Source organism: Xiphias gladius, chromosome 17, assembly GCF_016859285.1.
Source record: "Xiphias gladius isolate SHS-SW01 ecotype Sanya breed wild chromosome 17, ASM1685928v1, whole genome shotgun sequence".
NCBI lineage: Eukaryota > Metazoa > Chordata > Actinopteri > Istiophoriformes > Xiphiidae > Xiphias > Xiphias gladius.
The window spans coordinates 15403052-15418172 of record NC_053416.1 but is presented as its reverse complement, the minus strand read 5'-3'; the positions used below and the strand labels follow the sequence as shown (position 1 = coordinate 15418172).

Here is a 15121-nt window from a genome sequence, read left to right as displayed (position 1 = left end):
TTGAATCACTAGGAAACTCGAAGCAGGATAAGATTAAAAATTTAAATATGTGATCAAAACAATGGCCATGACTACACAGAGTACCGATTCAACCTGCCAACACAAAGCACTGCAATTTCAGAAGATGGCTGAGTGACACAATGAAGTAAGAAACCCAATCCAAACCAAGACATGACAGCGCAAGTGCCTTTTATTTGGGACTAAGAACATAAAAAGCAAACAGTGCCATCCGTACATTTTACTTTCACATATTACTTTGTTGACCAATGTTTGGTCAATTCTACAAAATAAACCAAACTGTTGAGCTTTAAATAAACAAGTAGAAAAGGGTTTGTGAATCCATGTGTAAGCGTTCGGGGTTAAAGGCGCGTCAGCTGGACAGCATCACGTTCAATCATCGTCGTCGAAGTCCTTCTTGCCCTGGGGAGCTCTGGGTCCCCCCGCTGGTTTGGCCATGATGATCTGAAAGGAGAAGACAGCAGTCATTTAATCCTTCCTGGCTAAAATCACTGAGATCCAAGCAGCAGGCTGCGTGCTCTGAGGCGGAAGGTTGCAAAAACTTTGACTTTAAAACAAACTTGTTAGACAGTACTCTGCATCTAAGAAAAAAAAAAAAGGTCTCAGACTTTCTCCTTTTTAATCCCTTTCATTTTGCCACAGCACAAAGGCATAGAAATAACCAACTCCTGCCCAAAATTCTTTGCTTAAACTCATGTACTCAAATAATGACTTTCACTATATTTTCAAAGTAGAAAGGGGTGATTTAAATCCCTACAGATGCCAAGGAAGGCCATTTATTGTGATGAAATATTCATGAGCTCATTTGGAGATATGTTTGCTGTAAGAGAAAAGGTGCCACAAAAAGGAAAAATTATGTAGCAAGGGCAATGATTGCTTTCACGACAAAAGAGAGATTGAATACCTATCCATCTATTTTCATTGCTGGACTAACCACAACATTTCAGGTACATTTCACAAAATCTATCCAAATTGAGATACTGAGGACAAAGTTGTGAATCTAAGAATAACCTTTGCATTTAATGTAACTTCAAGAATAAATGGAAGCACCACTGAGATCTGTAATCAGAGCAGCTTGACAGCATCTCGGTAAAAAAAAAAAAGGTAGAGTGAAGAGACACAATTTCCACACGAAATGTCCTCCAATGGGAAGATAAAGGGAGTTTTAATAATCTCTCTGGTCACTGAGGAAGGCTTCATAGTAGCTGGAGTACGTCTTACTAGGAAAAATGCACTTCAGACAACATAGCCTCACATCTCGTTTCATTTACATGCTGCCTTTATGTTTAATTCTGTTGCATGCAACCTGCAAGGGAAAGAGTTGAGGGCATGCAGCATGCTAACACACCATACTCTATCTGCTTTGTGCAAATTTAGTCTGCTGTCAGTGACACACCTGGTGTATTAAAAAAAAAAAAACAAAACCAAAACCCTGTGAAGTGGTTGAATGTAGACAGCTGTACAAAGTCTCTCTGCATTGAGTTCTGCATCACACCCAGTGTTAGCAGTGACAGGCAAAAGAACACACATTTCACAGCTTCAGTGGCCCTGTGAGCGATTGAGCACATCGGTGTGAGTTTTCTGAGTCAAACACACACACACACACACACACATTCCAGGACCTACTGACAGAGGGTGGGTTTGCGCCCTCTAATGGTGACTTTCAAAATTATCAGGCTCTTCATCCCAACCGTCCTTGTCCCAATGGCCTCTCTGCTTGGGAGCCCTTGGTCCCCCTGCAGCCTTAGCCATGATGATCTGGATCGTATATATGTATACACACACACACACACACACACACACACGCGCACACACAGATAAACACGCACTTTAACATTAACTACCTGGAGCTATTAAGTCACTCAAGAACACTTCCCCTGCTGAATATAAGAACATTAGCTTTATATCAAATTATAAACTCAAAAACAAAAATAAACATAAACAATTTATATGACAGAAATCAGCTGCCTTGTGTGGTTTATTAACCTGATTTGAGACAGGAAAATGTTGAGGCCACAGGCCTGTATCACACAGTTAGTTCAACTTAGTCCGGTTCTCTGATGATGAATAAACCATTATGAATGTGTGCTGCAGATAATAAAATAAAAATATTTTAATGCCAGACTGTTTCTGCCGCCAAAACAGAGAAGGAGAAAGTAGTTAATGTCTGTTGAGGTCATTCTAACTTGCATGTTGCATCGATAATTATTTGGAAATATTTCAGTGTGTGGATTATTTTTCTAATAAAAGACAACAGAGGGTTTAGTTTTTACTTCCACTTGTCACCAGAAAGGCCCCTCATGTAAATCTGAACTGCAGTGATTGTGTATGAGTGTAAAAGCTTCGACACTGTCAGGGATCCTGTCGGGAATCCAAAAAAAAAAAAAATCTTTAAAATGCAGCTACAATCTACGTTGTGTATTTATTTATTAATTCCGGTAAACTATCCCTTCGTTTGTATGAGGCTCTGTTTTAAAAACGACTTGTCTATAAAAAAATAAAACATGTATTGTTACCTTAATGTCTTAATTATTTGTCACCTTATTGTAAACTCTTTTGTCCCTGCCGGTAACCTGTAGGGATGATGACTCAGTTTTTTCAGTGATCTGAGGGCCAATGGTCGGGGCCACTTACAAGGTTTGATCTGATCCTCTGAAGTTAACAGGTTAGCTGTGCAGCATATGTTACCATGGTGATCTACCCAGGGTAAAAGTGAGCCAGCTTTGTGACACCAGAAATCCTGAGTTAAGCCCAAAGAGAGCTGGCTACATCGCTAAGTCGAGGTAGGCAGGCCCCAGGCCGTTTTGTTAAGAATTAAAAATAAATAAATAAGACTCTTGAATGTAAAGAATCGACTCCTACTGAATTCAGTTGCAACGCAACTGTATCTGCTCCACAGCACAGATAATGGTAAATTAAAACCCTCATGATATTAGATTCAATTACTCAATTTAACAATAGCAGGACAGCAAAGCAAAATGCTGACAATCACTGTTACTGTCTGCAGATTGAGTAAAAGGATGAGGCAATGTTCTGTATCTCTCCTACTGTCAACAAATGACCCATGAAAAGACAAAAATCAATGAATTGATTGTACTAACATGTACTGCCAATGGAATCAGTGCCTCATAAGTCATTTCCACTGTTGTTGAAACACTACTCAAAACTAATCAGTTAGCCTCACAGTTGCAATGGATGACATGGGTTTGTTACAATTACTATTTGCGCGGTAGTTTACACTTAATCCCACATACTCCTGATGCTGTAAATACTCAAAACACAAAATGTGTATTCATCCACTGCTAAAATCTGTCCCAACAAATACCAACAAATGCACTATTAACAATGTTTGCTGTAACCTATAGTGGCCAGCAGTCTCAGAGAAGTCAAAGTATTGAGAGAGAAACTAACACATGGTTTATTTTAGTCTTTTCATAGGATTTGTTGATGATAAGAAATATATGAAATAAGTCCGACTTTAACATTAGAGCCACGTGAATTTGAAGTTGCATCTAGTTTTTTTTTTGTTTTGTTTTTTAACTTTGTGGCTGTTATTAATTATCTGTGTGTCAGTGTTTGTGTGTTTGTGTACACACCTGATCAACTCTAAGTACTGTGATGGCAGCATTGGTGGCCAGTTTGATGCCCCAGTGTTTGACCAGGTAAGGCTCCAGGATGCCAGCTTCAAGCATGTCCTTCACAGCGGGGCCTTCTCCCTAAAGACAACAACGCATCCACACCATCAGTCATCAGATCCAAACGCAGAAACGCGCAGCTCAACACATACAAAAACAAATGCAATGGGTTGCTCAAATGTTCTACTTGTACTGATTTTCAACTAATGGGTACCAATAGTAACCAATACAAAATGTTTATGGTTAAGCATAAAAAGCAGCTACTCTGAACGTTATATGCCACTGTGGATGCTTGACCCTGCTATATAAAGAGGACCTTAGTAACAGGATTTTAAAATGCATTATCTACAGGATTTTCTAAGTGTAATGTGGCGAAATCAGGCATGAGAGCACATTATAAAGTATGTTACTGCTGTCGCAATTGTTTTTCCAATCAGCACCGCATAGAAGTTCCTTAAAAGAGCTTCTGTGTGACTTTCACAAGAAACAGAAATAAAAGCGCTGGATTTCCTAGATAATATAACTGTGAAATCCTAATCAAGCCCTACGTGTATTCTTTTGTACACATACACACCTCAATGTCGAAGCCCATGTTTTTGTTTCCCTCATGATGCGCAGAGTAGAGTTTAGAGATGAGCTCGCTCCCCTTCACACCAGAGTTCTCAGCCAGTGCACGTGGAAACGCCTCAAAGGCTTCAGCAAACTTTTTGATGGCATACTGCTCGAGACCAGGGCAGGACTATAGAGAGGGGAAAAAAAAAAAAAAAGGGGGTCACGTTTCTGCAGTTATCTGCCGGTGATGCAGTAAAGACAAAAAGGGAAAAATCAAGAGGAGAGACATTAGTCTGAACTTGCTCCATTTCAGCTAATGCACTCAAATCTGCATACCTCGCCGTATGAGGTAATCTGTTTGGCCAGCTCAATCTCAGTGGCTCCTGCACCAGGTATCAGTCGCTTGTCCTACAGACAATGAATGACACACAAACTGTAACTGATGTGTAGGGCGAACAGTAAATGAAAATAATTCTCACCCGTCAATCAACTTGAAATACTCCATGAGAAAAAATATAGGAATGAAAGAGACACGTGCCAATGTGACATATTTATCTTTTCTGTGAACAAAAGTGCCTCAATATTTTTTGACAGATTCTTTAATTTATATTTGTTATTACCAAAGTTATAAAAAAAATACTACAGTGGTTGATTGTGCCGACTCACCCTGACCAGAACCTTGAAGGTGTTGACTCCATCATCCACAGCCCTCTCAATGTCATCCAACAGGTTGTCAGTGGAGCCTCTGATCACCACCGTTGAGATGGCATTGTCCTCTTTCTCTGTTAGAAACAATCAAGAGCGGACAATATGTTAAGCCTAAAACTCATACAGAGCAAAATCTTTTTAAAATGAAGACTCACAAGACTGGAGCAAAGAGTGATTTACCATGTTTGAAGACCACCACCTGAGTGTCCCCCACCTCTGTCAGGTACACACTGTCACAGTGACCCATCTCCTCGGGAGTTGGAGCCGTCTACAAAAGCAGAAAAGCATCATTATACATGATATAATGGTCCGTTTTATTATTCAAATATCTGACCTGAACAAAATATGACTAGTCTCACCATCCTGGGAAGTGCTACAGCTCCTACAGTCTTGCATAACCTCCTGAGGTCCCACTTGGAGTTAAGCCTGACGGGGGGAAAAAAAAGAAAAGAGGATTTAAGGCTGGGAAGTAGACCTTGGTAAAAGGTCTGATAAGACTTTACAATACCACTACATTAATAATACAATTATCATCAATTATTGTCATCAATTATGTAGATTTTTTTCAGTAATCATAAAATTACAGACTGATGCAACAAAAAAAATGTGTGGTGACAACCAACAGGGGATGATGACAAAATCTGACAACAGTCCCAGAATGTCATTTTATAATGAGGACAGACAACGAAAGACTTGAAACACACTTATATGAAAATTATAAACGTCAAATAAAGCTATACCATGTAATTTAAGAAAAAAATACATTTTTTGCGGTACTGCATAGCCCAAAGAAGATTTTCTAGTATTTTGCACACTGAAATCTCTCTCTCTGCCATCCATTGCAATTTGATCATTTCAATTAAGTGACCAATCTGGAACTAAAGTCAGTAACACAGGGCGTAGGTATACGTTTAGGTTACTTTGCTATACTGCCAATGCAACTGGCATCCTTCTCATGCCCATTTAGTTCAAACTATGTGCTTATGGCGGAAGACATTTTGATTCAATGTTTAATTCTAAAGGAGAAAAATCTGTCCACCTTCTGTCCACCTAGCTCTGATCACTTGATAACCTAACACTTATTGAGATTATCAGAAGTCCTCTCGGTCTTACCTCACCACCATGAGCTTGTACTTGTTGGCGTAGTGTAGCGCCATGTCAGCCACTTTCCCCCCAGTTACCACCATGGTGGCACCAGCCTCCTTGATGGCCTTCACCTGAGCCTCCATCATATCCTCCTCTCCTTTACTGAAGTCCATGAGCTCCTGTGCATTATTTATCAGCACTGTGCCCTATGAGACAGAGAAGACCAATGTTAGCACCATTAACTTCAATTTCGCACCAACCAAAAATCATATTTTCTTCTCTTTTCGTTGCGACCCGAAAAAGGCAGGTCACAAACTCATTCTTGGTTGTATGACCCTTTAATAATATTTTGCAATTTAGTTTATTTAAAAACACACCACTCATGTGTCCACTCTTTAGGGAGATAAAACAGATTCGGATAATAAGGCCAACATTTTATCTCAAATGTGAAACTGACCAAACAGAACAGGAAACTACAGCATGCCAGAACATAACATTTCATTAATTTTAGTTGTTGGTCACACTTCTCTAAAGAATCAAAGAGAGACTTCATTACCTTGGTCTCTGTCACCGTGCAGTCAAAGGGGCAAGAGAAGACTGCAATCTTTGCGTCTTTAACAGACTTGATGTCTCCCTCTGCCTCCTTCTTAAAAACCATGCCGTGTAGCATGGAGGATGCTGTCACCCCACAGCCCTGAAAACAGCACAGACATCAACTTAGAAACAAACTACATACACACACACACACACACACACACACACACACACAAAATATATTCAATGGATGAGGCTTGCTTACCAAAATCTTGCATACTCTGACGCTATCAACATTGAAATTGCCGGACTCAGGGAAGATGGATACTGTAGCACAAACCGGTAAAGAAAAGAAAGTAAAAAAAATACAAAGTTGATACTGCTATCAAGTGAATTATCTTTGACAGCTGACAGCCACAGTTTGGTTTAGGTAGTATGGATTGCCGACTCACCACAGGCCTGTGCGATGAGGTTGGCGAGGAAGTCTTCGTTGCCGTACTGCTTGCTCATGACTGCTGTACGGATCAGAGATGTGGCCTCGGTAACATCGTGGAGGTTCTTGGCTGAGGAACATACGCAGTCTGGCAGGATCTCCAGAGCTTTCTTACATGCCATCTCGTAGCCATCAATCACCTGTGGCAAAGATATTTTACATTTTGGCAGACTGCTATCAGCTCTTAAAAGCATTACTAAATCCTGATATTTACTGCCAATACTTTAGACCTTGCCATAACAGTTTATCAGCACATAATCTGCACAGCAATAAGGGCATGATGATGACCAGTGAATGCATGTGCTTACCTCCGACACAGACAGGCCCATCCTGAGCAGCTCTTCAGCCAGCTCCAGCAGAGCTCCAGCAAACACAAGGACAAAGTTGGTGCCGTCTCCGACCTCCTGCTCTTGCATGTGGGATGCCATCACAATCATTTTGGCTGCTGGATGCTGCACCTATAAAATAATCAACATTCACGAAAACAGTTAAATTCCCTATATCAATATATATCTATCTAATTCCAGTATGCAGTATATTACACTAAAGCGTTAGTTGTGCTCACCTCAAGCTCTCTGAGAATCGTTGCGGCGTCATTGGTGACAAACAGCTTCTCCAAGTGGTTGATGACCATTTTGTTCATACCTAAAGGGCGACAACGTCACAGTTAGGCCATTATTGGTTTTGCCGTCTCTCCTAAATAAGCGTCAACAAGCCAAAACACAATCAAGGACTTAATACAGATACATATCTTCCTGCCACAGGAGGGTGCTTACCGTTTGGCCCATAGGCGGTGCGTGTGGTCTGAGAAAGCTCCTTACAGGCTCTGATGTTACGGAAGACTGCCTCTTCAAGTCCTGAATAGTGCTGCATCAGACAACAGAATAGCGACTCAACTTTACATTACATTACATTACATCACATTTCATCAGTGTCCGTGTCAGATGGTATTTGTTGGTACGCTTCCTAATAAGTACAGGAAAGCAAATAATATCAGAAGACTTTAATGGATTTATCAGAATATATGGGAGTATATGAGGACAATAAATAAGGCAAAAAGATTTGCTAAGGCAAGGACAAATGTAAGATGTGTTGGAGCCTGTAAACTGACCCAAAACAGGAAGCATCAGCATCAGTGAGCTGAGGTGACAAAGACTCTACTCTGACAGTCTGCTAAACGCTAACTGGGTGTGACTGCTGTCTGACAGTCAGTTATCACGGCCTCACATATACAGCATGTTTAAGTGCTAGAGGGGACAGTTACAGACCCAGAAACCATCCTTTAGTTCGTGCTAACAGCCCCGGGTCCAGCAGCTCAGAGCGGCCTGGCTGCTTTCTAGAACTCTCCCACATGACTGCGAATGAACGTGCTAACGCTAGCTAGCATGCTAGCTCACAATCAATCACTCAACGCTAACCACCTAATCCAACACGCCGATTTAACCTCACCTTGGCGCCATCCTTCAACATCTGGGCAAAGCCCGGAGCTTTGGGAACGTGGAGGGCCATTTTCAGATGCTTAGCAGCCCCGGGATCTTGGAGAAGGTAGCCGCGGCGTGGGTTCAGCTCTGGGTACAAAGCCGGAGAGACCGAGGAGGGGCGACTTCAGCGAGGCGTGGGGATAATGACGAGTCAGAACAAGGGACAAACTGAGCGACTCGCGTTTCCACCTGCTGTGATTATGACACACCACTAGGGGGTACTGTTGTCTTTATGGGTCATATCAAAAAATACGCCTAGAGAAATGTTTAATCTTATATACTGTACATATGACCAGGCGTAGAAGAGGTATCCAGAGCACTTACTTATACCCCAATGCAGTGATACTACCATGTAAAAGTACTTCCATTACAGTACATACGTTTTTTACAAAATGCAGCGCTTTAAAGTATCAAACTAGAAGTACTCATTATGTGGAATGGAGATTGGAGAGAGTCAGACTGTTTTATTATATATATTATATCACTGGTTGATTATTGAGGCCAAGGCTGGATTACCAGCTGGTTAGGGCGGGTAAACTGCCCAGGGGGCCCCACAAGCCCCAGGTTCACTCCATATCATTTGGGTCTACATAGCTGATTTAATTGCAGATTTGGTAGAAAATTTGTGTGTCCAAAAAGGGTGGCAAGGGATGACAGCCCCCCCCCCACCCACCCATGAAATATGAAAACACACCGAAAAAAAAAAACAGGCAAAGTAGCATTATTCCATCATAGGAGAACTGCAAGAATTCAACCAGCGAAAATTTTCATCATCAATCCGCCAAGATGTTGAGATTAATATCACTGAAAACTGAGAAACTAGCAAATATTCACAGCTGAGAAGCTGGTACCAGTGAATTTTTGTCATTTTTGCTTAAATGACTTTTTAATAAATCATCAAAACGATTGGCGATTAATTTTGTGTCAGTCGAGTAATTAATCAACCAATCATTTCAGCTCTAGAGAAGTTCTTGGTTTCTGGCTGCCAGGGGGGAAATAATAAAACTGCTATTTATATTATGTATAGTGGAGGTCAATAGGAGCCCCTAGAACTTATTGCCCCAGGGCCCCCGGCCATGACTGGGGTATTAAGATGTAAACACCATTTAGTTTAATCTAAAACAATGCATGTTTTATAAACTATTCATTAGCCTTTAAAAAAAAATTAAAATGCTTATTTCACCATTTAGAGACAATGCAGAGATTTTAGTAGGAGTGACATCAGCTATCATGTTGAAAGGAAGATATTATTCCCAGATTACATGTGTTTCAATACTAAAAATAAAGACAGGACTTTTGGGTTGATGAATCTTAGAGGTTTTATTGAGTGAAGTTTTTTTTTTCACATTTAGACACGACGTCTCGCTTTGGCAGAGGAGAGACGTTTTGCTTCATTTGAGGCTGTTTGCTTGACAGTCACTACACTAATAATCTGCTGGATATGGCTTTTTAACATCATCATCGCTGCCATCAGGTAATGAGCCATTACATCTTCCCCATCACATTATCAGATGATTTATGTGTACAGTACTGGCGCATGAATCATCCATAGGCCATCAAGAGTACTGACCTCTTCCTCAGTATTGGGAAAAAAATAAAAAATAAAATGAAAATCCCATTCAAATGCTGCCTAAGCTATATAAAAAAGTCCCCTTTCATAGAAAATACACCTTACAATTTAGCTTAATCAAATGATATTTAAAAAGGCATAACAAATATTAGTAACATTATTGCATACATATATGGTAGAGGAAAATGCACCTCCCCCCTGTCAGTAAGTTTAGTTTTAGTTCTGCAGATACATTTCTGGTCTCATGCAGCATATCCGTTAAGGTAGACTTCAGAAACTGGCGAACAGTTTCTATGCAGAGTGTGTGATTACAAACAACAATATTAGTATTTTGAAAATGTAACTAAGATATTTGGTTGTAGCAGCTATAACAGGTACATACACCACGATACAGAAATCCCTTTGGTAGCTAAAATGAGGTTTTTTCCCCCCAAGAAAAGCTAACCTGAGACATGTAACCACAAAAATGACATACTGTAGTTGCTGCTAATTACACACAGCATGGATAAAAAAAAAAAAATTAAAAAAAGATGACAAGCTGTCATGTAACAGTCTCCCAGTATCATGACAACACTACATATAAATCTTACAGCGACACCTCAATAATGATAAATGTGAAACATGCCAAAAGTCCTGTGTTTTCAACACGCAAACACACATGCATGTAGTTCAGTTGGGTTTGCAAATAGTGTTCACAGCTGTGTGGGCCCAACCTCCAAGTGTGTTTGAGAGGTGCGTGGCTCGACGTGCGATGTTTGAGCAACTGAGTTTAGCGCTGGGGTCCAACTTTCTCATCATCACTCCTCCAGAACGTCCCTTTGTGCTGGATCTGCAGAGAGAGAGAAAACAGCAATTACTGCAGAACGCATACACACAGAGAGAGTAATGGAAACCAGGTGTCCGATAGGTTTTAAGACTGTATTAATACAATGAAAAAATGCAAAACAGGATAAAAATAATCATTAAAATCAATACACTTCTTTTTTCTGTTAAATATGTCCGCTCTCTCTTTTTTGTTGTTGGTTGGTACTATAAATGTAAAGGACTTGGAACTGGACTTTGTGTATGAAAACGTTCATAGTCTCATTAATATGACTTTTAAAATGACAAAATAAAAGTAAATGTTGACGTATCAGGACACAGTGTTTCTTAATGTTGCATCTGTTGTATCTTGACATAAGATTTTAAAGAGCTCTTTAACTATGTAACATTTATCAGTATCAAAGTCTATATATGGCCTTGATTTTGGACAACATAATTTCAGATTTTTAAGGCTTTTCCGAGACTTACAGACACACTGGTCAGTAGCAGAAAGTATGTCAGAACTGTTAAGTCGACAGAGAACAAGTCAATATGTAAAGCAAAGGGTAGTAAAGGAAGAAGGAAGTGTGAGTCTGATAGAGAAGAAGAGCATCATTTGGTTGGACAACGTTATTCATCAGCCTTCTTCCCTACTCCACAATAAGGGAATAGTTGAATTGCCTGTTGTAGGAGGAAAACAAACTTCTGTTTAAATTCCCGCAAGATGAGCTTTACATAAAGTGAGGAAAGCTTTTGGCTGCATATAATTCAAAACATACGAGGTCAGTGTCCATGTGGCTTTCTGCGTTTCACAGTGTAGCCAATCCTTTTGGATAATTTAACATTTTGAATGTCAACACAGGAAGTGATGCAAATATACTCCAAGCTCTCTCAAGCACATTTTGGTCATTTCATTTTGCTCCAACTCCCCCACCCAAAACCTCTCCTCCTGCTGTCTCCCCCTCTCACTCCCTCCTCATCCAAATACCAGAAACACAGACACGGTTTTAAACTGAGGCGGGAAGAATGTGTGTGTGTGGGGGAGGGGAAGCAAATCTGGGGACCCACAAGCTGCACTGCAGCCTGGGATTCTTTGGGTGGGAGGGTGAGGAGGCAGAGGCCTCTATGCAGAATATGTATGAATAACAGGAAACGGACCAGTGGCCTCCTCAAATACACACAACATTCACTCACTCTCACTCACACGCACGCACGCACGCACGCACGCACACACACATACACAGTTGAACAGTATTTACTCCGCCTTTAACCTACCATGTATTACCTAAAACTACCAAAAACTAATCAAAACGCACAAAATACAAACAATATATAATTGATTAATAGTAAAATGAAAGAACAGGAGATATTTTAATTGGCCACATGCCTAGTCAAATACATTTAACACTCAATGAGGATGCTTTACCTGTTGTCTCTGCCAATTATGTCATCAAAGGCCTTGGACAGATGTTTGAGCCTCTTCAGTCCACTGGACACGGACTCCAAATCTCGGTCAAACTTTCTGTTACAGCAGAGACAACAAACACTCAGAGCAGGGAAGAAACAGAAATAAAAGCAACAAAAACAAGGAATAAAATCTGAAAAACATCAGGACCAACTATCAAAGTCACAAAACTATCAACTGTATAATGCATGAATCATAAAAAGACTCACAGTCTCTGGTTCTCTGTGTTGGGTGAGGCAAAGGGACTTCGTAATGCAGCCATGCGAACCAGCTGCCTCCTGCCTCCTCCTGTTTTCACCCCCCGTACACCAGCCTCAGGAGTCCTTCTTCCTCTAGAGCCTGGAGTACGCCCGGGTGTGGCTGCTGCTCTGGGGGTGCGCCTGGGCGTCGCAACTCGGCCAGGGGTACGTCTTGGGGTGCGAGAAGTTGATGAACCGGCTTCTTCCCCATCACATGTCCGGCCCGGGGTCGCTACCAAACACTCTTCACGTGCAAACTCTCTGGTCCTCTGCAGTCTCTGGGTGAAAGAGAAAAGGACACAAAGGCAGAGAATGAGGAGGGGACAAATTACCGATAGCTCGTTTTGACGTTGATCCCCACTGTATCAAAACTGAAAAGAAAGCAACTTGATTTCTAAGGATTTTCACACACAAAAGGACTTTGGCATTGACCGTCACCTCAAGATCCAACCATTTCATTTACCTGATACACTCCGCCGATGGAGTTCCGAGCACTGCGGGTAAGTTTGCGGACCGTGCTGGGTTTTGGTTCCTCCTTCACGGTCTCCCAGGTCGGATTCTCAGGGAGGGAGTTGGCCTGGACCGAACGTAGTGGGAGCCGCTTGCGCAAAGACATTCGCAGGGAGTTAAGTGAAGATGAGGAGCGAAGCTTACGGAAACGGTCCGGGGCTTCCGGGGAGCTCTCGGCTCCGTCAGACTCATCCAAGACTGTGTGTGCCCGCCAGACTCCCACCACAGCTCTACCAACTCCATCCATCACTGAAGATGCCATGCTGACTGAGCTGTGATAACCTAACAAAACAGCAGAGTATGTGTTACAATAGTAATGAAACATATTTCTCACAGCAGACTTTAAAAGAAATGTTTCAGGCGCTTTACACAGATTTTAGGTATATTAAAAAAAAAAAAAAAAGTGCTGAAACAATAAATGGATTTCTCAGTCTACTTAATAGTGGTTACAGTAATTACAATAATCCAGTCATTTTGAAGACTTTCTGCTTTTATTCATTTTATGATTGCAAATTGAATATCTTCAACAAAACATGCTATTTGAAATCACATTCAACTCTTTGAAATCATGATGGTCCTTTAAAAAAAATATATATTTTCTGACATTTTCTTAATGTTTGTTTGCCAAAGTAGGACACTATTCAAATAAAATAAGCAAATTAAAGGTACTATTTATAAAAACATTAAAACACAAGGTAATAATGTAACCTGTCACATTAGATAGTATATAGAAGCAAGAGAGAAATGTTCAGATATCAAGACAGAGAAAAACAAGCAAAACAAACCCTTGACAATCTTATACTAATTTAAGTTTAACTTATTTTAAGAAATTACTCCACAACAGTCTGTTACTGACGAAACAATGTGGAAAATGAAGGAGAAAGTGAGCCGCAACCAGTAAGAGTTCCCTGGCTTTGGCTTGATAAGGATTTCTTGCTTTGCAGCCTGGCCTGCCCTTTGTAACCTGACCGAGGATGGCCCCGGGAATAACGGCGACTCAACGTTATCGCTCATGTCACAAACGGTAACGTTGACGAGGTTTTTCGCCTTAACAATAAAAGGCCTGTTGATCACCGCTCGCAAACAAAGAGAACGTTAGTCCGATAACGTTAACGCTGAATTAAATCTACGTGAAATACCGGAGACAAAGAGACAAAAGAAAACCAGATACCCAACCGTCGTCTGTATCGCTAGTTTACCTGAAAGATGCGAGACTTGCGTGTCCTGCGGCTGCTGTGTCTTTCTTTCTCTGTTTGAATTTGGCGGCGGACCTCAGCCTGCGCGCACACACACGCATCGCCACGTCCTCCACGCAAAGCCCCTCGCGACGACGTCATACGTTACGAATCGGCGGGCACGTCACCATAAAGCACTGAAATGTGTTTGAATTATTAAAAAGTTGACGCCTTGAAAATAGAAAGTGCATAATAATTTGGTGCTTTAACAACAACAACAACAACAACAAAATAAAAATAAAAAATAAAAAAAATAAATAAAATGGCCAACCAAGTCTGAGAAGTATGTTTTAAAAATCATACACTTCATTTATCCAACAAACCTTTTTTCTTTGCATTCATTCTGACTTGTCATAGTAGGAAATGCACAGGTTTTTACTAATAATATTAACAATGGCCAAGTTCTATTCAAGTGTCAGTAAACCAGTAAGCCGTGACAGTGTGACGGTGAGGCAGTATGAACAATACCAAGACCCTGAAACTGAAGCAGATAAATGAAATTCAGCCAATATTAATTTTATTATTTACACCTGTGCTTTTCCTATTAAACTTCTATGGACTTATTTTAGGAATGTATAATTCTGTGTGTGACACTTTTTTTTTGGAATTGATGGTGAACATGCTGTGTGGAATTGTAATTTATAGAACAGAGTTGAGTTTTTTTCTTGACAGGGGAATATGATGTGGAGGAAAACCTTTTCCATTTTTTGTTTTATTTTTAGTACACTACAATAGATAAAGGAATGCATTTCATAACTCCGTTTTTTATTTATTTCTGAAAGGTCATATTCACA

General features: G+C 40.6%; 2 protein-coding genes across 4 annotated transcripts; both read right to left on the bottom strand.

The window, feature by feature from the left end:
• Window positions 1–157: 157 nt before the first annotated feature.
• cct8 (chaperonin containing TCP1, subunit 8 (theta)) lies at window positions 158–8664 on the bottom strand. 3 transcript variants are annotated; one of them, XM_040151387.1, is made up of 16 exons: window positions 8476–8664; window positions 7803–7893; window positions 7592–7671; window positions 7335–7484; window positions 6986–7166; window positions 6799–6860; window positions 6556–6693; window positions 6027–6205; window positions 5273–5339; window positions 5094–5181; window positions 4872–4987; window positions 4542–4613; window positions 4228–4392; window positions 3615–3734; window positions 1645–1776; window positions 158–462 (listed from the first exon to the last, which is right to left on the bottom strand). In XM_040151387.1, the coding sequence occupies exons 1-15, from the start codon at window positions 8533–8535 to the stop codon at window positions 1669–1671; spliced, it is 1677 nt and encodes a 558-aa protein (XP_040007321.1). In that variant the 5' UTR covers window positions 8536–8664; the 3' UTR covers window positions 158–462; window positions 1645–1668. The 3 variants fall into 3 exon arrangements, with proteins under 3 accessions (XP_040007321.1, XP_040007322.1, XP_040007323.1); XM_040151388.1 differs by having other exon boundaries at window positions 1649–1776; XM_040151389.1 differs by lacking the exon at window positions 1645–1776.
• Window positions 8665–9816: 1152 nt separating this feature from the next.
• On the bottom strand, window positions 9817–14387 carry LOC120802678. The gene is made up of 5 exons (XM_040150748.1): window positions 14292–14387; window positions 13046–13374; window positions 12553–12860; window positions 12305–12400; window positions 9817–10906 (listed from the first exon to the last, which is right to left on the bottom strand). The coding sequence occupies exons 2-5, from the start codon at window positions 13352–13354 to the stop codon at window positions 10747–10749; spliced, it is 873 nt and encodes a 290-aa protein (XP_040006682.1). The 5' UTR covers window positions 13355–13374; window positions 14292–14387; the 3' UTR covers window positions 9817–10746.
• Between the last annotated feature and the right edge of the window lie 734 nt (window positions 14388–15121).

What these genes read in the sequence shown, in the direction of transcription:
- cct8 (XM_040151387.1), bottom strand. Translation starts at nt 8,535, where the DNA reads ATGGCCCTCCACGTTCCCAAAGCTCCGGGCTTTGCCCAGATGTTGAAG. An exon ending in TGGGCCTGTCTGTGTCGGAG is followed by an intron (nt 7,167 to 7,334) that starts GTAAGCACATGC and finishes TCTTTGCCACAG; the next exon opens with GTGATTGATGGCTACGAGAT. An exon ending in TCAGAGTATGCAAGATTTTG is followed by an intron (nt 6,694 to 6,798) that starts GTAAGCAAGCCT and finishes TGCTGTTTTCAG; the next exon opens with GGCTGTGGGGTGACAGCATC.
- LOC120802678 (XM_040150748.1), bottom strand. Translation starts at nt 13,354, where the DNA reads ATGGCATCTTCAGTGATGGATGGAGTTGGTAGAGCTGTGGTGGGAGTC. An exon ending in CCATCGGCGGAGTGTATCAG is followed by an intron (nt 12,861 to 13,045) that starts GTAAATGAAATG and finishes TCTTTCACCCAG; the next exon opens with AGACTGCAGAGGACCAGAGA. An exon ending in ATAATTGGCAGAGACAACAG is followed by an intron (nt 10,907 to 12,304) that starts GTAAAGCATCCT and finishes CTCTCTCTGCAG; the next exon opens with ATCCAGCACAAAGGGACGTT.